Raw genomic sequence first — 22,516 nt, 5'->3', positions numbered from 1 at the left:
TATATGTTTTGAAAAGTTTAAAAATATCTCACATGTTTTAAAATCTTATCCTGAAAATTCAATTTCAGAGATGATGTTTTGAAAATCACGTTCAATAAATATGCATGTTTCCTGAACAAATAAGCAGAAATCACCATGAATGCGATAAAAAAGTAAAAAAGTTGTTTTAAAAATTATGGGATGTAATTAATAATTATGGAGATGCAAGTAATTAATAATCTTTTCTCTTCTTCTACGGCTCAAAACTCAAAAGGTTTAGTTGGGTGTAGAGAATGTTTTAAATTTGGAATTTTAAGTTTGATTATAGAATGCTTTACGATTAGAGTTTTTAGGAGCCTTTCATAGTGTATTATAATGCAATAAAGATAAAAACAAGGAAACTAATTCTATTTAGATTTTGAGCGAGATAATGTTTTTTTACATTATGTTCGTGCACGTAATTAATGTGAAAATCAAATTGAGATTATGTAAAAAGTTTTATGTTAAGAATTAGGTGTTAAAGCTCAATTTTATTAAAAATGCCATTGCAGCTTTTTGAAAGTTAAATCAACAAACTAGTCTTAACTTTGAGATGTGGCACACAGTCACTACATTATCCTGTTGTTTCCATTATCTTCTCCTCTGTTTCAGCTAAGTGTATGTTTGCTTTTATGTTGGGAGAGTTCAGATTCTAGTTGAAAACCAAAATATCAAGAGACAAACTTTTCCATTTGAGTGAGAGAAACTAGGAGTAAAACCTTCACTAGCCCTAATTTGTGACTTCTATTCTTTCTTTCTGTCTAATCTTTTCTCCTTTCGTTTCTTACAATCAAATGCTAAGGTTAAAGCTTCCCCTTTCTCTTTCTTGCCCTCTTTCTATTCACAATTTTCCTCCTTTTCTTCTTTTTCATCACTTCCATTCACAATCTCACCCCTCATCCTTTCACAATCCCCAAGACGCCGTTACCTTGTTCAATGGCATGCTTCAGATGCATCAACCACCACCCATCATTCAGTTCAATCGCATTCTAGGATCACTTATGAGGATCAATCACTACCCTACAGTCATTTCCCTCTCTAAGCAGTTAGAATCCAGTGGAATTATTCCCACCATTTGCACTTTAACCATCCTCATCAATTGCTTCTGCCACCTCCGTCAAATGGCCTCTGCTTTCTCTGTGTTCGGCAGAATTCTCAAGATGGGTCATCACCCTAATACCGTAACCTTCAACACACTCATCAATGGTCTCTGCATCAGTGGTGAGGTCAAGAAAGCACTGATCTTTCATGACAATGTGGTAGCTCAGGGAGTTCGGTTGGATCAAGTTAGCTATGGAACCTTAATCAATGGGTTATGCAAGAGTGGAGAAACCAGGGCTGCTGTGCAGTTGCTGAGAAATATTGAAGGACGATTGGTCAGGCCTAATGTGGTAATGTACAGCTCAATCATTGATAGCCTATGCAAAGATAAACTTGTTGCTGAGGCTAATGATTTATACTCTGAGATGGTTGTGAAGGGAGTTTCTCCCAATGTCATCACTTACACTGCTTTGATGTATGGTTTCTGTATTGTGGATCAATTGCAGGAAGCCATTGATTTGTTTAGTCAAATGGTACTGAAAAACATCAGCCCGGATGTGTATACCTTTAATATATTGGTTGATGCCTTCTTTAAGGAAGGAAAGGTGGAACAAGCTAAACATGTGTTGGCTGTGATGGTGAAAGCGGGTGTAAAACCTAATGTTATTACCTATAATTCTTTAATGGATGGGTATTATTTAGTCAAGGATGTGAAGAGGGCCAAAGATGTATTTAACACTATGACTTTAAGGGGAGTGATTCCAGATGTTCGGAGCTACAACATCGTGATTAATGGATTATGTAAGAATAAGATGGTGGATGAGGCGGTCAATATGTTTGAAGAAATGCATCAGAAAAATATTGTTCCAAATACAGTGACTTATAATTCTCTTATTGATGGTTTGTGCAAATCAGGAAAACTATCTTATGTTTGGAAGCTTATTGATGAGATACATGATAATGGTCAACATGTTGATGTAGTCACCTACAATTGTTTGTTACATGCTTTGTGCAAAAACCATGATATAGATAGGGCAATTGAACTATTCAACAAAATTAAAGACAGTGGACTTCAGCCCACTGAGTATACATACACAATACTTATGGATGGATTTTGCAAAGTTGGAAGACTTAAGAAAGCACGAGAGATTTTCCAGAATCTTTTGATTAAAGGATATCAACTAAGTGTGAGGACATATAATGTTATGATCAATGGACTTTGTAATTGGGGCTTGTTTGATGAAGCTTTGGCCATGCTGTCAGAAATGGAAGAAAGTGGTTACAACCCTGATGCTGTAACTTATGAAACTGTTATTTGTCATCTCTTTGAAGAAAATAAAAATGATATGGCTGAGAAACTTCTTCGTGAAATGATTGCTAGAGGCTTATTGTAGGATTTAAACTAGGTGAGATCCGTTCTTTTGCCTAAAGTTATTTTGAAGTTTAATGGCGATTTTATGATATTAGAGCTTCAGATATCAAACCAAGCTGAATCTGTTATGATTATTTGGTATGGAATACTTCATCTCTTTGATTTTCAGATATGCAGGATTTGCTAATGAATAAAGGGTCAAGGATTGAAGGTTAGCATTTAAAAGGCATGATAGTTGAGGACTGAATTTATATATTCAATGCAAGGTTAGATGTGAAATTGAAAATTTGTTTACTAATTTTCTCTTCTTTGTGTCTTTTAACCAGGTGTTTCTTTTAACCAAAATGAAGCATTGAGAATTACACTGATATAATGGACATTTTTAGAACTCCTTGTCTTTTCTTCTTAAAACGAAACCCAACCTCAACTTTTGCCTTTTCTCCATGAATCCATCTTCACTGTGCCTGCTGTAGTAACCTTGAACTCAAACCTCTATCTTCTCTACAATCAGTTCATATTTGTAGCTTTATCTTCACTGGCTCATGACATCATTTTTGGAATGCTCATACCTTCATCTTCTTTGAAGGTCGTGGTTCCCATCATTCAGGTTTGTTTTGGTCCTTGATTATTTGGTTTTCTTCAATTTTACTAATTTTTGTTTGTGGATCTCCTTAACAAGAGAGCTGCGACTATTTTTATTATTATAAAATTCTTATTCATATCAGCTGTCCATTTCCTGTTTGGTGAAATGCCACAGTGGAATCAAGTTTTGTCAGAATGCTGTCATTAGAGTCCATGGACACAATTAAATGTGAGGGGTTTCCTGCTGAATTATACGTTGGTACGTGTGAGCGCTTAGATGGTTTTTTGATGAATGAAAGTTTAAAAGCATCCATTTTAGGATTCTCCAGACTTGCTTGTGTACCTATAATTAACATTTGACTATAAACTGTATAATTACTTGTAAACTTCTTTGTTCTTCTCGTTACATTGTTATTGCCAATTTTTTAATGATTTGGAATCAATACTTTAGGTTGATGCTTTGAATATAATCACTTTGTAAATATCCCATGACATAGTGTATAGTCGATTAAGGATTGTGTTTTTGCCAAAGATGAGAATGATACGGCCGAGAAATTTCTTCTTCAAATGATTACTAGGAGCTATTCTAGTTTAACATAACAAGATGGACTGTGTATTGGGTTCATTATCACTTTATTTTCATTGAAAGTGATGTATGTTATTAAGTTCATTTTCTAATTGTGATGATATTCATGGTCATGTTTTTTGTGATTTTGCTTCATTATTGTTTTTACTCAATGTACCATTGTTCTGCTTCATCTGGTTTCAAGAAATTTTCAGTCGCTGCACATTGTATTTAAATATCAACCACTGAAATGAACATGATTACTTGGAATGCTTCATTTCTTAGTGTTTCAGATTTGTATAACTTTTTAATGTAGGGTCAATGAAGGATAATAGTCAAAGGGGTAGGTTAGCATTTGAAGGCATAATGGCTGCCTGCCAATTTCACTATATTATATGGAATCTTGTTTACCAATTTTATTTCTCTCTTTCGTAAGAGTTACTATTATTTTATTTCATTGATTCTAAATTCAATATTCGATTTAAACATTCCAGCAAAGCACTGCTAAATCATTTGCTTGCATTTGGTCATTATTTACTTTTGAAAGGAAAAATTGTATATAATAGAGTCTCTGCCCATATATAAATAGGACACTTATTCAAGATTATTAAAAGAAGTTGGTTATTTTAGTTAATAATATTAAATTTATTACCTCATTGCATTGTTTTTTCAAAACTACCAATGTATTTAAATTATTGAGACCTAGTTTTGTGGAGAGAAAATAGTAGTTTGTATAATTTATCTTATTATTGTGGTAGTAGTCACAAGAAAAAAATATCTTTTTAATTTATAACATTTATTTACCAAAATATTATCAAGTAATAAAAGGTATCATGGTTAACAAAAATATTAACAGAAGAGAAAATTTGAAAAAAGTCTAACAAAAAAGACATAAATTTCTCGGAAAATTGCCATGTTCGGATGGAGTTAACAGTAGGAAGCATGGTGAATATTCTATAAGCTCATTGATTGATCTAATCGTGAGGTCATAGAATGACTTCTACGTTTCTTCCTGTATCTCCATGCCACCTGAATTCGAGTTGCTGCCAAGGATCGCCAGTAAGGTGATTCATACCTGGCATGACAAAAGATCAAATGATCATTGACAGAACCACGAATTTAGTGAAAATCTGAAACTTGTGAAAATCCCAAAACCAGGAAATAAATTACCTTAGAGATCCTTGAACCCGAAGATTCCGCAAGAATCTCATGAACCGGCTTGTGACTTCTTCAAGATCCTCTGCTCGAATTGAAAATGCCTCAACATTTGTTAGGCACTTTACTGTCCTGTTGCTAAGCCACCTCTGCCCTGGAAGCCTTACTTTCTTACCATCTGCTAGTGAAAAAATGTTGATTACTTGTGTTGTTTCTCATTTAGTGTTTTTGCTCATTTCCTAGTTAAGTGTGGTTAACAAGCATGTTGCCATTATACCAAGTATAAGCATATACCTGTGCTTACAGAAGAAGAATGTTCAAGATACCATGTCAGAAGTTCTTCACCACAAGCATCTCCTTCAGACAAGGGAACTCCAACTCCATCTTCTCCGATGCTTTCCAATTTTCCGCGCACAATAAAGACCATCTTCTCAACTAGACAACCTTGGTTCAAAATTATACTTCCTTTTATGTATGTCTTCTGTCTCAGTCTCTCACAGACGGCATCCAAGATAGGTTCATCCATCAGAGTGAAAATTCGGACCTACCAACACTTTGAATCCTCAGGTATGCATACAAATTGATATAAAGGAAAAGAGTCTAATATAATTTGGATCTTGTGTATAGTGTTGGTTTGACCATGAAGATACATGACTCTTTGCCTTCAAAATGGATTTTAAATTTAAGTTCCATCCTTCATTTCTAGTTTATTCATAGAGAGAAAAGACCCAAGGGCTATAGAACTTTAACTGAGACTTTGTGTGGCTTTGACTTTGAACTTCATCCAATATGTTAACCACAATTATTCTCATAGCAATCATGATAATGGTGTTACTATAATAAAATTATTGTGGCACAAGTACTGTAGTACATACTTTCTTAACAAATTTGAAGAGATGACGTCTTATGTCTCTCTGGAGATCTTCTGGCAAATTCTCCAGAATCATTTCCTCATTCACTCCTTTTGTTGCAGCCCAATTATATCGTTCCGCCCTTCGTACTTTCCTGCACAAGAAACATAATATCTATCACTTATATATTAATTGTGGTCCTAAATTTCCGGTGACAGGCTAAATAAAGATACAAAATTATATGCATAAGCTAATCATTATCTATTATCTATTATCTATTCAAATGTAAACTTATGTGTATATATATATATATATATATATATATATATATATATATATATATATATATTTACTTCCTCGCAAGGTATATTAATATAATTTGTTAAATAAATTGGAAAATTTTGTACTTTCTTAGATCTTCTGGTAAACGACGATGTTTCATCCATTGCTCAACATCGCGGCCTCTGAGTTGCATTTCTAGCCTTCTGCAAGTGATATGTAAGGAAATATATCAAATGCATTGTATAAAACAACACTAGAAAAAGTAACACGTAGAAGAAGATAAGTTATGTGTGTACCTTCTTCCAAGACCTTGAAGAAAGTTATGTATGTTTCCAATAAGAACTGCAAAAAGCAAGAGTCCCAATCCTATAATGGCCATTGTAAAAAGGACCTCTCCCCAAAACCTGCTTGGGGTTAAACTACCAGCGAGAGTACTAATTTGCTGCATTAAACATCATGCAGGTACAATTGGCAAGACTTCAAATTTGCTGCGGTAAACATCATGCAGGTATTATACTACAATTACCAATGAGATGCATACCTGGAACCCCCAAAAAAGGGAATAAATATATTTGTTAGTCAAACTAATTTCCGTGGTGAGAGGTACAACATTGAGATAGATTCCATATGGGAAACCACCGGGTGAGGAATTCAAACAAGCAATGGCATCTGTGTTGTTGTTCCATAGAGCTGATGCTTGGTCAGAATAGTTGTTTCTGATATAACCTCGTCTTCCACAATCAATCACTGTCATGCATCTATCAATATGAGACTTTCCGCAGGCATCTCGCAAGCATTGATTAACCCTCTATGATAAGGAAGATATACAAAAAGAGACAGTAAGATAACACCAGATTCCTGATTCTAATGGACCACTCCTCTTTAAAGAATCCAAGACTATATATGGTAGTTGAATTTTAAAATCAATATCAATAAATTAATTGGAAGGATTAAACTTTATAGCATATACTGATATCATACTGATAAGACAGTAACACTTCATTTTGCCTGTACTGTGTGCAATATCACTTGAAATCAGATTCATTCATGTGAATCCAGTAGTATTTCTTTTGTTTTTTATACAGTGAGGGTACAAATAATGAAATTCGGCGAGGAAGAAATTCATTATTGTTTTTTCTGCTTTTGAAGAACATTTAGCAGAATAAAAATATCATAAGACTTGTTTGGTGAATTTTGTGTTGAGAGCTTAAGGAAACTGTAGTAGTGGTTTGAAGTAAGAGTGGAGAAGTCAAGGAAACAAGTTAAAAGAGAAAAACTAAATTATGTTTTCAAAACAAACAAATAAACTTCAAATGTTGTTTGACTCACCTGCAGACCAAAGAGATACCAGCAAGAACCAACAATATGGCTAGCAAGCATGAAAATGAGAAGATTAATGATGAAATTTGCCCAAGCTGACTCGAATATAAATCCTGTTGCAGATTGTCCAATTAGCAGAGGCAGGATCCTGAATAATCTGGGAACATACTGCACAAGGATCGCTGCACGAAGAAGATTCTTTGCATAGTTTGCTCCTGATGCCCCCAAGCGGGTTGGTAGGACAAAAAATATCATTATCTGCACATATTTCATTATGGCAAGGATTTTTTATGAGCATTTAGTAAACACCATATTTGATTAATTTTTTCACATAATTAAAACACTTTTTTACCTGAGGAAGAGGAAATACAACAAACAAGTCAAAAAGAAAATAACCCTTCAGGTAATGAAGTGCAATTTTCTTGGGATGATCAACTAAATCTCCAGCACCAACCACCCTTGACTCTGGAGAAACATAGGCCAGCCTAAACTGCAAAGAGAAAACTTGATAGTTATTATTATTATTAAGCTTTAAATTATGAAAAAGCACAAAAATTTTATAAAATTAAACTATGGACCATATGCAGTAGCACACTTTTTGGGAAGGTAGTTTAGTCAGAGAGAAATCACCTGGAGAAGAATGTTCAAGAAATACACAGTATCATTCAATGTTCTAAGAAAAACAAGTATTTTTCTGGTGCCCCAGTCGATAGCTATACATTTATCATCCTGCGTACAATGAATGGGAAAATGTAAAGTAAATTTGAAAAACACAGTAACATGAAAATGTCAGTACTACTCATTATATAACATATATGATTTTTTCAATTAAATGAAAGGAAAATAATCATACCTTCTGTGCATAGATTAAAAACAAAAATAACGGATCCACAAAAATTGCTCCCATGCAAAAAATGGCCAAAAGCTTGTTCCATTGTTGTACAACTTTTGAGTGAGGATTCATAACTCCAGGAACACATGAAGAGCAGAAAGAGAGAATCTTTCTCCCAAAACCCTTGGCATCCCCATAAAGAGCACTGCGGAAGTGAAACTGTAAGCATTGAAAGCATGAATGAAAACAAGCTTCATTTAGATAGAGTAAGATCAAGAATTTTGATACAAAAGAAAATAGAAAAGTTCACACAGTAAGATCAAGAATTTTGATAGAGTAAAGTTTGTCATAGTGACATTCAGTGAGTGTTGAACAAACAAGCAGACAACTGAAAATTGTCAATCGACAATGCATGCATTGACTCATTGGTGGATACAGACAATAACAAATTTGTTTAAAAAACATCCTTGTACTTTCCAAATTACATGAAAATTTTCTCTTATCATACACAATGTATTACAATGAACTTGAAAATATGAAAGTCCATGATTTCTAAACAAAGGTAGTAGTAGTTTATTACCTGAGGATCAAACACAGAAGAAGCATTTGGAAGTCTTTGCATAGAGGCCTTGAAGTAAGTTGGACAAGTAGTACAATAAGGATCATTACATGTTCCCAGTAGCCTAGACCTCACAAAGTGTTCATTCTTTCTATCATAGTTGTTATTGCAATGATTTTCATCTTTCTCACTGAGATTACAAAATTTTTCTGTCTTGCTCTCCACTACTTTGTTTCCTTCCACAACTATAGTGTGATTCAAAGGATTTTCAGTTCCATTGGTAGTAGTATGACCCACAAGACTAATTTCTCTCTCATATGGCTCCATGGAGATCACAGGAACAGAAATTGATGCACTTCTTGTCCTTGATACAACCTTTACAAACCTAGAATGTCCATTATGTTGTGCATGTGTTTCGCATGAACTAGGCTCCCCAGTTTGTTCAAAATTAGCCATGTTTCGTTGTTGATTTCTGCACCATATCAGTTTTAAAATCAAACACTTCAATGTAAGCTGACTTGAAAGGGGAGAAAGTAAACCATAAACAACCAATATTACTATATAACCAGTGCTGTATGAAAAGTCAAAGATTATACCATATGGAACAATGCATGTCAAGGAATATCATAATTCACAACAAACAATTAAGAAATTGTTGAAGTAACAGGTGTAAGTAAAAAAGTTCTACATCCAGTAGAAATATGCAAATTGAGTATCATATACGTGAGAAAGATTAATACACCTAAACTTTTTCTGTTATTTTTCTCTTCTACAAGTTTTTATAAAGAAAGATTAACACAGCAATGCTCAAAACATTTTCAAACTAGATGGAGTTGTTCACATATGCATGAATGAAACGATGCCATTGTGTTTTGTCGAAAGCCAGTACTTTGGGAAACTTCCTTGAATTCTGGTGTACTACTTCAATAATTTTACTTAAAATCTTTCTTAGTCTATCTATAACTTTAGATATTGGAATATTCTGGATATATGCATGAATGAACAGGAATAACTAAGAAAAACAACAGAGAAAAGAAACACAGAGAGTAATTAAGACCTGACTGAAGAGAAATTCCCAGTGAAAAGTCCACCAACTATGTTTTTGCCATTGAAGTTAAAGGATGTGTTCTTGTGAGCTTGTGATTATGGAAAAAATGGAGAGGTTAATGTGTGTAAATATGAACAAGTTCATGACTTATAATGCAACAAAGTGAGTTGAGTTGTAATGCAAGGACGGAGCAAGAAAACATCTTTGTTGGATGTCACTTAGTTATCAACGAAACTGCAACAAAGCTAGTGAGTTATAGATAATAGCTAGCATGGATTTGGATTTTTCAAGTTTTTTTAATGTTTATGGATTTTTCAAGTGTTTTTAATGCTTATGGATTTTTCTCTCATTTAAACTTGATCCTTCAAATAAAAGTTTCTAGATTTGAATATGTTTCTATTTCTGTAAATAGAAGAATATTGGTTTTACTCTTCAAAATAACTGTTTCGTTTTTAATACATATGTTAGATATGATCTTTGTAATTTAAAAAAAATGTCTCTTTTTAATCTTTTTTCCTTAAAATAAAAATGACACATTTTTATACATCTTTTAGTATTAATTATGATGATCCCTTGTGCTAATCAATTTCATTTCCTTTTTAAACATCTATTCATGGTTGCTCAGGCTATTTATTTTTTGGAGTATGAAGAGTACTTAATATATTTTAAAATTAATCAAGAAAAAACCATTGATATACTAATCCTATTTAATGAGAAGTAATTTTGAAATAACAGTTAAAAAAAGAAAGTAACCCAAATAAAGAAATGGTATTAAAAACAAATACCACCAGTCACAACATACAGAGACCATAAACCAAATAAAACAACTAAACAGAAAATGCTTTCCTTATTTTATTTTTAAACATTTTAATTCATGGTAGATAGGGATGTTTATGGAAGAGCCTTTGTGGCAATTCAAAATAAATAAAAAAATGTTTGATCAGATTATTTATTCAAACATCAATTCAACTCAATCAAGACCAACAGTATGTGAAACATGATAAGTTAACTCAACTTAGTATAACATTATATATTGTTAATAATATAATTCAAAAGCATTCAACTATATATATAGAATAATATATATATATATATATATATATATATATATAATCATGTTATTTTTTTATGTAAATACATTCGTGCTATTATACAAACAGGTTCAGGTTCAAGGCATCTTCAGTATGACAAGGTGAATCAGGGAAACATGATCATGAACTTCTCTTATGATTCAATTAGCATATTTTAAAGGGTTAAATACGATTTTGATCCTTTAGCTTTAGTTAAAAATTGGAATTAATCCCTTTTAGAAATTTTGGTTCGATTTAGTCCTCCAACTCTAGAAGGATTTGGATTTAGTTCTTTTAACAAAATTTTGTTAAGTTTATTTGACGTTTCAAACGTGTTTCAAGATAATTTTTTAGCTACCTTTAAAGTGGAGATGTGTCAAGCGGGATAACCAACTCAAATGCTCTCATAAATTACGTTTAAAACACGTTAAATAAAGTTAAAAAAATTGGTTAAAAAGACTTGATCCAAATATTTTTAAAGTTGAAAAACTAAATTAGGCCAATATTTCGAAGAGAACTAATTACAATTTTCACTTAAAATTAAAATTAAAGACCAAAAACATATTTTACCATATTTTAAATACTCGCTGGGTTTAAATAACATCAAATTAAAAATAATGGCAAAACAAAAAGCAACGACCAAAGACAAAGATTCAGAGACCCAACATTCTACACACACAAATATTGAAAAGAAAAACATGGGAATGTTGAAATGCAAATATTCAAATTGTTACCTTCACAAAGGCCTAAGAGAGTTCTTCCTCAACTTTTTTCTTTTCACTTCCAAAACTTCAAATCTGTGTTTAAAATGTCATGAAAAAGCAAAAGGGGTGTGTGGAAACTTCACTAACAGTTGCAGATTCTTTCTGTGTATACAGAAAAACGCGTTCCTCGTACCTTTGTGTTGTGTTCCAAATGCTTCTATTCTAAGTTGTGAAGTCAAAGGAAAAAAAAAAAAAGCAGAATGAAGAAGAAAAGGTTAATCAGCAGTACTTGCTTTCTGTGTAAGGAATGCAGTAAGAAATTTTGAAAAGAAGCGAAAAACTCTTTATGGCGAAATTAAATGCTAAGGAAAAATGAAAGGTAATTAGATACACTACTTTTTAATTACTCTCTGACTTTGGGGTAAAGACTTATCATTTTTATTTTTAATGCACGTGTAAGCTTTTGGTACATGAAATAAGAAGTTAATTAATATTTTAGGTTTTATGAATGATTAAAAAATCCATTAATATTTTTTTGGATTCAATAAATATGTTATCTTCTCTGTTCTAAAGTTATTACAATTTTAGTATTTTTTTTAAAAAATTATGAAGCAGCTAATATTCCCGATTTTTAATGAATTTTTTTGTTCTTAATTCTTTTTTAAATTAATCAATTTCTCTGCTTCAATAAAAAAAATACTGTATTTAACATTGATATAATTATTTTAAAAGGAGACATATTTATTATTATTATTACTATTATTAATTTTTGGGAAAAAAATTATACTACAATAGGAAATGATGTTGTGTAATTTCTTAAGATTTTTAATGTTTTAATCGATTATTCATTTACTTTGTTAATATAATATTTTGATGCATGAAGTATTAATAAGGTCTGATCAAAGAAAATATTTAATACACCTCATAAACACATAAATTTTAAAAGAAGTGTCATTTTAGTTTTTAAGACAAATACAATATTAACTTATTAAAAAAGTTATATTCTTAATGAATAACACCACCACAACCACAATTTTAAAAATGAATAATCAGTAAAACATACAAGTAAATTTCTAAGAGAATGAATAACTTTAAGAAAAATATATTAAGAAAAATATATTAATAAAATGGTTATATAAAAAAATGATTTTATAATAGTCACTTTTAGTATTTGACTGATTTATTTTTATTTTTTAATTTAAAATATAATTAGTTATAAAATATTATACTTTCTTTATATATTGTTATGTTTCTTATTTTTAAAATATAACTAAGAATAAATAAGAATACGAAATCTGAGAAATTTTTGTATATATGGTTATAGAAAACAATGTTAAAAAGTAATAATACAATGTTTCATCGATATTATCAAAGGCAATTTCAGAAAGACAACATATTTTTTTACAAAACTGATTAATAATATTAACTAAACTAGTTATTTTCTTTAATTTTGGCGAATTAGTTAATTGGATCTTAAAACATTACGAGCCAAAGTATTTATTTGAGGCGAATATTCTCGAACACAATATTTATGGCTGATTAGAAAGGTTGAAAATTACATTAGTATGAGAAATACTTATTAAATAAGACATGAAACTTAGAAAAATTGTGACATGTCCACAAAAATTAGAACAATAACCAGTATTTGGAAAATCATTTTTTTAACTGTTTTTCTATGACAACAAGTGCCCCTATTTTGTAATCTTGAATACAGAAAAATATAGTGTCACACCATACACTACATTTTATTTCACGGACCAATTTAACCCTTTCACAGAATTAATATTACAATAATCTTACGATGCACTTTACTGCATAACATGCCATTTCAAGAAATCCTCGTACAATTGAAACTTCTTCTTTCTTTCTTTCATTGACTGTAACACCAAGTTGACTGAGTCAACTCGTTTGACTACATATAGGATAACTTTATCCAGTGACTGACTTGACTCAACTTATTCATCTATTTTTTTTTAAATTACCTCGTTTCAAGTAGTCAATAAAGTCAAAATAAATTCTTAAATTAAAAAAAAAAAATCTTGAAATCAATCAAGATATTCTCTATCAGCTGAAATGAGTTCAAACAATATCTACAACAGATATGAATTTATTTGTCATATCATATATTTTGAAATGAATGCAACATGTACATGGAAGAATGAACTTGTGAGTACTAGTAATGATTTCGGAAATAAAATATTGTTCAAACTATAGTTTGATCTTGGCCCTAATCTTCACTTAATATTGGGAGCTCTACTTTTTTTTTTTTTTTCTTAAGATAAAGTAAATATTGTTCAAATTATATAACACAACTCTAATCTTGCAGTAGCATTTACTAAAGAATAAATAGTATATACAGTGATGAGTACAACCTATGACCTCGTGTGGCTAATGAGTACAACCTAAACATCAGAATGTTTGATCTGATTGAGAGGTATAGGCACGACTTAGACGCTTCTTTCTGTATCTCCATGCAACCTGAATACGACTTGCTGCAAGGGATCTCCAATATGGTGATACATACCTAACATCATACAATTTTCAAATCATTTGTTTTGAAAACTTATGAGGCATAAAAAGCATCCTAGTTACATGCATATTATGGTCATTCTAAGAAAAAAATATGGATTTGAACACTTTCAAGCTATGTAACAAAGTTGTAAATGCTTCCTAGACATGTCAAGAAAACGTAATGGAAGAATGCTCTTCAAGAAATGATACAGTTGAATGATATTCATTTTGAGGCGACAGCATAACTAAGATATCAAAGTTCATAGTGATGCCTAATAATTATATAGTCTTATTTGGAATGATGTTCATTTTTGTATGTCAGAAGGTTCAAGGTTAAGTTGAAAGATAAACCAGAATACAACATGGAAATGGAGTGAAATGAAAATACCTCAGAGCTCCTAGAACATGAGGGTTCCGCAAGAATCTTGTGAAAAGAATTGTGAGTTCCTCAAGGTCTCCGGCACGAAGTGAAAATGCCTCCACATTTGTTAAGCATTTTACCGTCCTGTTACTCAGCAACCTCTGTCCTTGAACTCTTACTTTTTTCCCATCTGCAAAAGACAAGAAAAACATTGGTTAAACATGTTTCTCATTTTGTAGTGAGGCCAAGTTGTTGAAAATTGCAACTTCTGCTGATGTCTACTTTAACATGCATGTTATCATTGTACCAAGTATGGTTGTACCTGTGGTTACAGAAGAATGCTCAAGATACCATGTCAGAAGTTCTTCACCACAAGCATCCCCTTCAGATAAGGGAGCACTAGTTCCATCATCTCCAAAGCTCTCCAATTTCCCTCGAACAACAAAGACCATTTTCTCTACAAGACCACCCTGAGTCAAAATTTTACTTCCTTTGATGTATGTCTTTTGCTTTAGTCTCTCGCATATTGCATCTAGGATAGGCTCATCCATCAGCGCAAAAATGCGAACCTGAAGTGTTCAGATCCTCAGAAAATTAAATTCTCATAACAGAACTTACAAGTGTGTTGAATGCTTTGGCTTTTGATGAGTCACAGTTCTGGTTTCATGATGAATAAGAATAAAGCTTTTTCAAAGAGGTTTAAGTTTTTCATATTCAACTTCTAGTTAAAATCTAGTTGGTTACAGTAGACAGACACCTACAAAAGAACAGAATTTAGAAAGAAACACCCCTTTTAAAGTTTCAACATAACAATTAATCATATTTTCATTTAAGCAACAAATTTTCTGGGGGCATACTTTCTTAACAAACTCGAAGAGATGACGTCTTATGTCTGTCTGGAGATCTTCTGGCAAATTCTCCAGAAGCATCTCTTCATTTACACCCCTTGTTGCTGCCCAGTTATATCGTTCTGCTTGTCGTACTCTCCTGTATGGAAGACAAAGTATTGAATCAACCAGTAGACAGATATCTTTCTGAAAATGTGAATTTTTGAATTGTGAAAAGAATAAGAACATTTCTTACCTTCTTAGATCTTCTGGCAAGCGACGGTGGCTCATCCATTGTTCAACATCACGACCTCTAAGTTGCATTTCTAGCCTCCTGTAATCATGATGAAAGAAAATATATCAAGCACATTATGATCCTTACAGAAATTAAGGATATCTAGATGTTGTGATTCCGTGTGTCACACATGTACTGTACAAAGAGAATTAATCATAAACACAATCAAATCCCAAATTAATGATTAACATACAAATATTAACGCGTCTGTTTACCATGGGTAACATGTCATAATTACACTGACACATCCCTCCATCCCATTACTTTTAAATTTTCAAATGAAAGAAATGGTAAAGAGAGGTTTATTTTATGGAAATAGATTATTTTAGTGTGTTTTATCCAGCTTACTTTGAAGAAACAAATATTTTTTTCTGGCTTTTAGAGAAGTCTTTTGAGGGAAAAAGTTAATATAATCCATTTAAAAACATGCATTAAGAGAAAAACTGTCATCAACACGGGGTATGGCAAATAAAATGGCAAAAATTTCTACCTGCGTCCAAGAGCCTGAAGAAAGTTCTGTATGTTACCAATGAGAAGTGCAAAAAGTAAGAGTCCCAAACCTATGATGGCCATCGTAAAAAGGACTTCCCATATAAAATAGCTTGGGGTTTGATTACCAGCCAGAGTACTAATTTGCTGTAAGAAATATGACAAATGTATAACTGTTGAGGAATATCATATTAAAAACCACTATATACAAGACTTTGTGCTTCTTAGATCTCAACAGACATAGATCAATTGATCTTACATGGGTAATCTTAGAGGAATTGATCCTGACATACACATACATTGATCTATGTTGGATTCACATAAAAGAGGATTCATTAGGGAGAGATTACATAATTGTGACCTGAACTCAACCCACGTAAAAGATTGACACCATTCTAGGTCTTCTTTCTTATATGATGCTCAACTTTCTTATTTTTACCTAATGTATAACTTAAATTCACTCTTGGATTTCTAATAATCTGACAAGTAGTATCTTCATAGATAGACAAACATTGACATATATCAGGTGAGACCGTCAGTGATTAGAGGAAATACTCTTAACCATCATGTAAGATTGAATAGTCAATATTAATTCATTTCAAGCTCTCACTTGATATGTGCCCCCTATATGTATGTATGTATTTTATTAAATTTATTTGAATTTTCATAGCTGTAAACAATTACCATAAAAGTAAAAAAATAAAAGAGAAGAATGAAATACACACCTGGAAGCCCCAAAACAGTGCAAATACATATTTGTTGATCACCTTAGTTTCTGTAGTAAGTGCTACAGCATTTACATAGACTCCATATTGAAAAGCACCGGAAGTGCCATTCAAACATGCAGTGGCATTCACATTTTCGCTCCATATATCTGACTTACGGCCAGATAAACGACCACAATCAATAAATGTTGAGCATCCACGAATATTAGAATCACGGCAGGCATTTCGCAAGCATTGATTAACCCTCTGGAAGAAGGAAGAGGAGGATAAAAGAGAAAGTTATAATTCAATATGACCCTTCGTTTACGGAATCAAATTCCTGATTCTAAACAGTTCATTTAGCATGTAGGGAGACAACAATTCTGATAGTTGAATGCCATTATCAACATTACAAAAGTTTAGAAGGAGTAAATTTCTTAGAACATACTACTTTCATACTCTATTTTTGCTCATACTCCCTGTAACATATTACCATATTATTTACAACCAATCCTCCTTTTCCATGCAACATGAATTCAGAGTAAATTATGAAAGTTAGATAGGAAGATGAGATTTTGTACTTTCTGAAAAATGAAGCTTTAAATAACAATTTTACTCACCTGTAGACCAAAGAGGTACCAGAAAGAACCAACAACATGGCCAGATAGCATAAAAATGAGAAGATTTATAATGAAATTTGCCCAGGCTGACTCAAAAATGAATCCTGTTGGAGACTGGCCAATTAGCAGAGGCAGAAACCTGAATAATCTGGGAAAATACTGCACAAGGATTGCTGCACGCAGAAGATTTTTAGCATAATTTGCTCCAGATGATCCCAGGTAATTTGGTAGGACAGATAATATCATTACCTGCAAATATTTCACTACATGTCAAAACAAAGAATTTGAAAAGTACACAATAAACCATTAATCCTTTTCACGAATTGTCAAGTACATTTTTATGTCAATTCTCCACAGACTATTTATTCATCAGAACACAACAAAAGGTTTGGTTCATTTGAATTTGAACAAGACAGCATAGAACAAAGCAGTTTATAAAGATAAAGAAGACATGACAACAAAAAAATTTCAGAGCACTTAAAACATTGTTCTGCTATAAATATCATTTCTACCCTACAACTAGCAGCTTAAGCTTTTAAGATAGTTGATTGTTAAACAAGTTATCACAGCCTTTACAACTAATTATAAATGTTAGATCCTCAATGCTCTCGTTTCTTAATTTTAATTTCAACAAAATAATAAGTGGGCCTATGGAATATACATGTTTCAAGGTAATTGGATATTAGCGAGTCATAATAGCCTTTATGAGAAACTGTAAAAGATAGATCTACAATGCTCTCATGTTCTTATTACCTGGCAACAGTAATTAATTACAAAAGATTCTATCATAGAAAACTTAATAGCTAGTTTCAAGCACTCCATATTTAATCTGAATAATAAAAACACAAGTAAACAACTGATATTTTGAAAGAACCAAGAAAAAACTCAACTTCATACAAAATCCAAATCCCAGTATTGTGTTCTCTTTTGGGTGGGGAGATTTGAATAATATTTCAATATAAAAATATCTTATGAAATCCAAACTCATCATCTCAGTGAATGGCAACATCAAAGAACTTCATGTTTTCTAATTAATAAAAAGATACAGAACTACTGAAATGAAGAGAAACATCAAGCATTCATAATCAATTGTATGGATGGAACATCTTATACTTCATAGTAAACTTTTCGCTTTGTGGCACATAAAACTAAATACCCAAAATAGCAAGTTACAATGAGCAAACTCAGGCAAGGAAACAATATAAAAAAAAAGTTACCACAAATCAAAAAGGGTGAAGGTAAGAAGTTTACCTGAGGAAGAGGAAATACAACAAATAGGTCGATAAAAAGATAACTCCTCAGATAATTAAGAGCAATTTTCTTGGGTTGGTCCACTAAATCTCCAGCACCTACTACCATTGACTCAGGAGAAACATAAGCAAGCCTAAACTGTAAAAAGCAAACAAGACTATAAAACTCAAAAGTCATATTTAAGATTTAGGATGCATGTACTTTTCTTTTCATTTTGACCTGAACTAATTATAAAAAACGGTAAGACATACACAAGATGCAGCGATATATTATCAATAAGGTCAAGGTCCAGCATTCTATATCATCTAAGTCATTGTCTTCCAGATTTGACACCATATTGCTAATTGCCAAACATTAAAAAATATATAAAAAAAAGAACTTTTAGGGGTTCGTATCTAAGTGGAAAAAACTCCTGCAACTAAAAGATTTTCTGCAACAAATGTGGCAATAGGGTGAATGGGTGAAATTTTGACAGGGAAATATTGAAGTTTAATGCCAAATACCCTAAAGTATGTCCGGAATTGCAGCAGTACAATTAATTAGTACAATTACAATATATATCTTTGGTACTTGGTCCTCCACCAGATAAGAGTAAGTGTATGACCTTCATTTTCTGAATGTATAAAAGATGGAATTCTAGTTTATTTTTTTTCTGGTTTAAATATAAATGTGCTCGTAGTTGTTCATTTTAACCTGAAAGTTTAGGAAATTTAGAGTAAGTATCATAAACAATCTCATGCATTGGTTAGCAGTTACTTCAAGAGAATCTTTATCCATGAATCATCACATGCTCATTTATATCTGTGTTTTCTCATGAAGTCTACTAAATATACTCTACTTCCACCAGATACATGTTCTTGCACTCTCTATCTATTAAGATTGTCTGCATGCATTTATCCAAAAACAAAAAAGAGAGTACAAACTACAACATGAAGCACTCTGTAAACAACGCTGTATCTTTAAGTTAAAAGTGATGTATACAAAAACAAAAGATAATTTCTATCTTTAACAGGAAATGCTTAGCACACACGAGGGATCTCCAATGATCTTATTATTCCTCTAGTGAATATTTATGTATGATTCAAAGCAACAAAGAACCTAAACCCTGTTATTCTGTTGCTAGAAAATTGTTCTGGAATACATTTGACAGTATATTTACCTTCTCAAAAACAGAAAAAATGAATAATAAACACTTGTTGACAAGGAAGGATCTTATCAAATAATTCAATCCAACGAATTGGCATCATTATTGTATTTGAACATAAGGGTATGAGGGGAATTCTAAAAAGTAGTTACTGAGAAATTACCTGGAGAAGAATGTTAAAGAAATATATCAAATCATTAATGCTTCTAAAAAAAACAAGCGTTGTTGTCATTGTCCAATTGATTGCAATACATTTATCATCCTGCACATAATAAGTGGAAAAATATAAAATTGCAGAAATAGTAGCAGGGCAAGACAAATATCTGCACCTAGGAAGATTTAATTAAATAAAAGGAAAAGAATCCAGACCTCCTTCACATATATTAAGAAGAAAAATAATGGATCAACAAAAATTGCCACCAAGCAAAAAATGGCCAAGATCTTGTTCCATTGTTGTACAACTTTTGCATGAGGATTCATAACTCCAGGAACATAAGAATAGCAGAAGGAAAGAAATTTTCTACCAAAACCCTTGGCATCCCCATAAAAAACATGGGGGAACTGCAAACATTCAAATTGCAAATGAAAGTGAGTTTGGTTATGAGAATGACATCATACAAGTGTCTATTAAAACAAATGGAAAGGTCACAAGAATATGAAGTGTAAGGATACAGAAAAGTCTTGATAGTAGTCTTCAGAATTTAAGTGTTGCATAAGTAATGAAACATTGTCTGCTGAAAATACTTCTATTGCCCCCAAAATGGACAATGACATCAACAAAAAGAACAATATACATAGTTCATCTTGAATACATTTTCTTTTAATTTGAAGAGCAAAATCATAAGCATTTAATTTTACTAAGTGATTATACAAGGACACATAGTGAAGTTGTGCATAAGTATGACAAATGCTACTTAAGAAGCAAAAAAGTTACAGTATAACTCAATCAAATGTCTATAAATCATTAGGTTAATTAAATCATCTATCCTGAACACCTGAATTTGGTCAGAAAAGAAAAATGAATATGCAGTACAAAATCACATCAGTGTAATACATGGTTATGCAGCATATTGTTAAAGTCAACTTCAAAACATAGAAGACAATGTTTTCTTAAATTTAAGGAGAAATAGAAGTATATTTTAGGAAGAAAAGTACCTTGGGATCAAATATAGCTGATGTTTTTCGAGTTCTTGGCTGAGCAGCCTTGAAATAAGTGGGGCAAGTAGTACAATAAGGATCATTACACATTCCCAGTTGCCCAGACCTCATTAAGTGTTCATTCTTTCTGTCATAGTCATTATCCCAACGATTTTCATTTGTGCCATTGAAAGTAGAGAAATTTTCTGTCTTACTCTCCACTACTTTGTTTCCTGTCGCAGCTATATTCTGTCCTGAAAAATTTGAAGTTCCATTGGTAGCATACAGTGGACCACTCATCTGCACAAAGGGGGTCTTCCTCAAACTACGAAGGGGACCGGTATGTCCCACAAGACTAGTTTCTTTCTCATATGATTCCAATGATGCCATAGGAATGGACATTGAAGCACTTCGTGTTCTAGATACTAGCCTCCGGAAATTAGAATCCACGAATTCATCAGATAGTTGACCACGTGTTTCAGACAGCATAGGAACCTCATCTTTTTCAAAACGAGCCATGTTTCCCTGGTGATTGTCCTTTTTTTATTAAACTAACAAAACATCAATATATACATTTCTGCAACACATCAGCAATTTTAAAGCAAAACAATCCTATTTAGCTCCAAACTTGAAAGGGCAAAGCATAAATTAATGTAAAAAGAAAACAGAAAATGAAAGACCAAAGACTATACTGTTCCTAAAGTAACAAACTTAAGCATAATCACAAGGAAGATTCTTGTTCTATAAGGCTGAGGGTTAATTATAAAATGATATATTTGTCTATACATTTTGAAATTTTCTGAATAACTTATATCAACAGACAAGTGACAAATCCCCTTATCTTAAAGGAAGTAACCAATTACTAAATTGACCTAAACTGGCAATACAATCATTGAAATTGATCTACCATCCAAGTTTTAAGAGAATTTAACAGTTTCCAAACACAGTTATACCTTTTCGACAATGTCCCTACCTATGCACACATAAGTGCTTGTGTATAAACTTTAAATTTAACACATATACACCAACTTAAAAACAATATGAAGCACCATAACCTATTGTGACAAATTGCAACTGGGATCAGGAATCAGTTGAAGAATTCCAGTATAATGTAATAATAATCAGTAAGCCCACTTTGCAGAAAATGCCATGAACAATAATGAAAAAAAAAAAAAAAGCAAGAGAGAAAACAAACCCAGAAAGTGCAAGAGCTGATTCAAGGGGAATTGAATTCCCAGTGAAAACCCCACCAAGAATTCAAGTTGAAAAATGCAATTTTGGGAGCTTGGTGATCATGGGGAGAAGCAGAAAGCAGTTTCCAACAGAGAGAAGTTGAGCTCAGAAAATAAAGAAAATGAAGTGTGAAAGTGAACACTTAAATACGAACAACCGTATGAGAAAGAGATTGTGAAGAGGAAGACTTTGAGTGCTTGACAAAGTCAATTGTGAATTTGTCTGTGCGTGTTTTATGTTTTACTTTCAACAGACCAAAACATTGCAAACTTTATGTTCATAAATAAGTAGCAGTTTCATTTTAATAATAAAATACGTAATACCATTGTTTTAGATAATGATGTCACTGTTAGACGGTAATCTATCGAGATATTTTAATCTATCGATATTTTAATTTGCGTCTTTTCGATATGTAGTTTTGTAAGATATTGTATTTGGGTAAGATATTATTATGATACTACTAAATTGTTTAATGTATAAAATAGTAATATTTTTATAAAAATAATAATTTATAATTTATTTATGTTAATAATTTTAATATTACA

At 32.0% G+C, this 22,516-nt stretch overlaps 2 protein-coding genes across 4 annotated transcripts; one reads left to right on the top strand and one right to left on the bottom strand.

The window, feature by feature from the left end:
- The first annotated feature begins 539 nt into the window (after positions 1 to 539).
- On the top strand, positions 540 to 5,168 carry LOC114181882 (pentatricopeptide repeat-containing protein At1g12775, mitochondrial-like). 3 transcript variants are annotated; one of them, XM_028068515.1, is made up of 5 exons: positions 540 to 2,465; positions 2,601 to 2,642; positions 2,758 to 3,038; positions 3,189 to 3,272; positions 5,040 to 5,168. In XM_028068515.1, exon 1 carries the CDS (start codon positions 813 to 815, stop codon positions 2,451 to 2,453), a length of 1,641 nt encoding a protein of 546 aa, XP_027924316.1. In that variant the 5' UTR covers positions 540 to 812; the 3' UTR covers positions 2,454 to 2,465; positions 2,601 to 2,642; positions 2,758 to 3,038; positions 3,189 to 3,272; positions 5,040 to 5,168. The 3 variants fall into 3 exon arrangements, with proteins under 3 accessions (XP_027924316.1, XP_027924317.1, XP_027924318.1); XM_028068516.1 differs by lacking the exon at positions 5,040 to 5,168 and having other exon boundaries at positions 3,189 to 4,397; XM_028068517.1 differs by lacking the exon at positions 5,040 to 5,168 and having other exon boundaries at positions 3,157 to 4,397.
- On the bottom strand, positions 4,394 to 22,226 carry LOC114182037. Its single transcript, XM_028068779.1, has 25 exons — positions 21,934 to 22,226; positions 20,757 to 21,263; positions 19,971 to 20,162; positions 19,765 to 19,863; positions 18,458 to 18,595; positions 17,207 to 17,455; positions 16,608 to 16,853; positions 15,884 to 16,029; positions 15,355 to 15,432; positions 15,129 to 15,258; positions 14,594 to 14,840; positions 14,299 to 14,461; positions 13,816 to 13,923; positions 8,599 to 9,049; positions 8,040 to 8,237; positions 7,817 to 7,915; positions 7,539 to 7,676; positions 7,196 to 7,444; positions 6,408 to 6,674; positions 6,163 to 6,308; positions 5,992 to 6,069; positions 5,609 to 5,738; positions 5,028 to 5,277; positions 4,749 to 4,911; positions 4,394 to 4,653 (listed from the first exon to the last, which is right to left on the bottom strand). Exons 2-25 carry the CDS (start codon positions 21,255 to 21,257, stop codon positions 4,533 to 4,535), a joined length of 4,587 nt encoding a protein of 1,528 aa, XP_027924580.1. The 5' UTR covers positions 21,258 to 21,263; positions 21,934 to 22,226; the 3' UTR covers positions 4,394 to 4,532.
- Positions 22,227 to 22,516: the final 290 nt, after the last annotated feature.

Source organism: Vigna unguiculata, chromosome 4 (genome assembly GCF_004118075.2).
Source record: "Vigna unguiculata cultivar IT97K-499-35 chromosome 4, ASM411807v1, whole genome shotgun sequence".
Lineage (NCBI taxonomy): Eukaryota > Viridiplantae > Streptophyta > Magnoliopsida > Fabales > Fabaceae > Vigna > Vigna unguiculata.
This window is presented reverse-complemented; position numbering and strand designations above follow the sequence as displayed.

Bases quoted from the DNA above. Each gene is read 5' to 3' on its own strand.
- LOC114181882 (XM_028068515.1), top strand. From the start codon at position 813: ATGCTAAGGTTAAAGCTTCCCCTTTCTCTTTCTTGCCCTCTTTCTATT.
- LOC114182037 (XM_028068779.1), bottom strand. From the start codon at position 21,257: ATGGCTCGTTTTGAAAAAGATGAGGTTCCTATGCTGTCTGAAACACGT. The intron at 17,456-18,457 runs GTAAACTTCTTA...AAATATTTGCAG, and splicing joins TTGTATTTCCTCTTCCTCAG to GTAATGATATTATCTGTCCT. The intron at 13,924-14,298 runs GTATTTTCATTT...GTATGATGTTAG, and splicing joins CATGTTCTAGGAGCTCTGAG to GTATGTATCACCATATTGGA.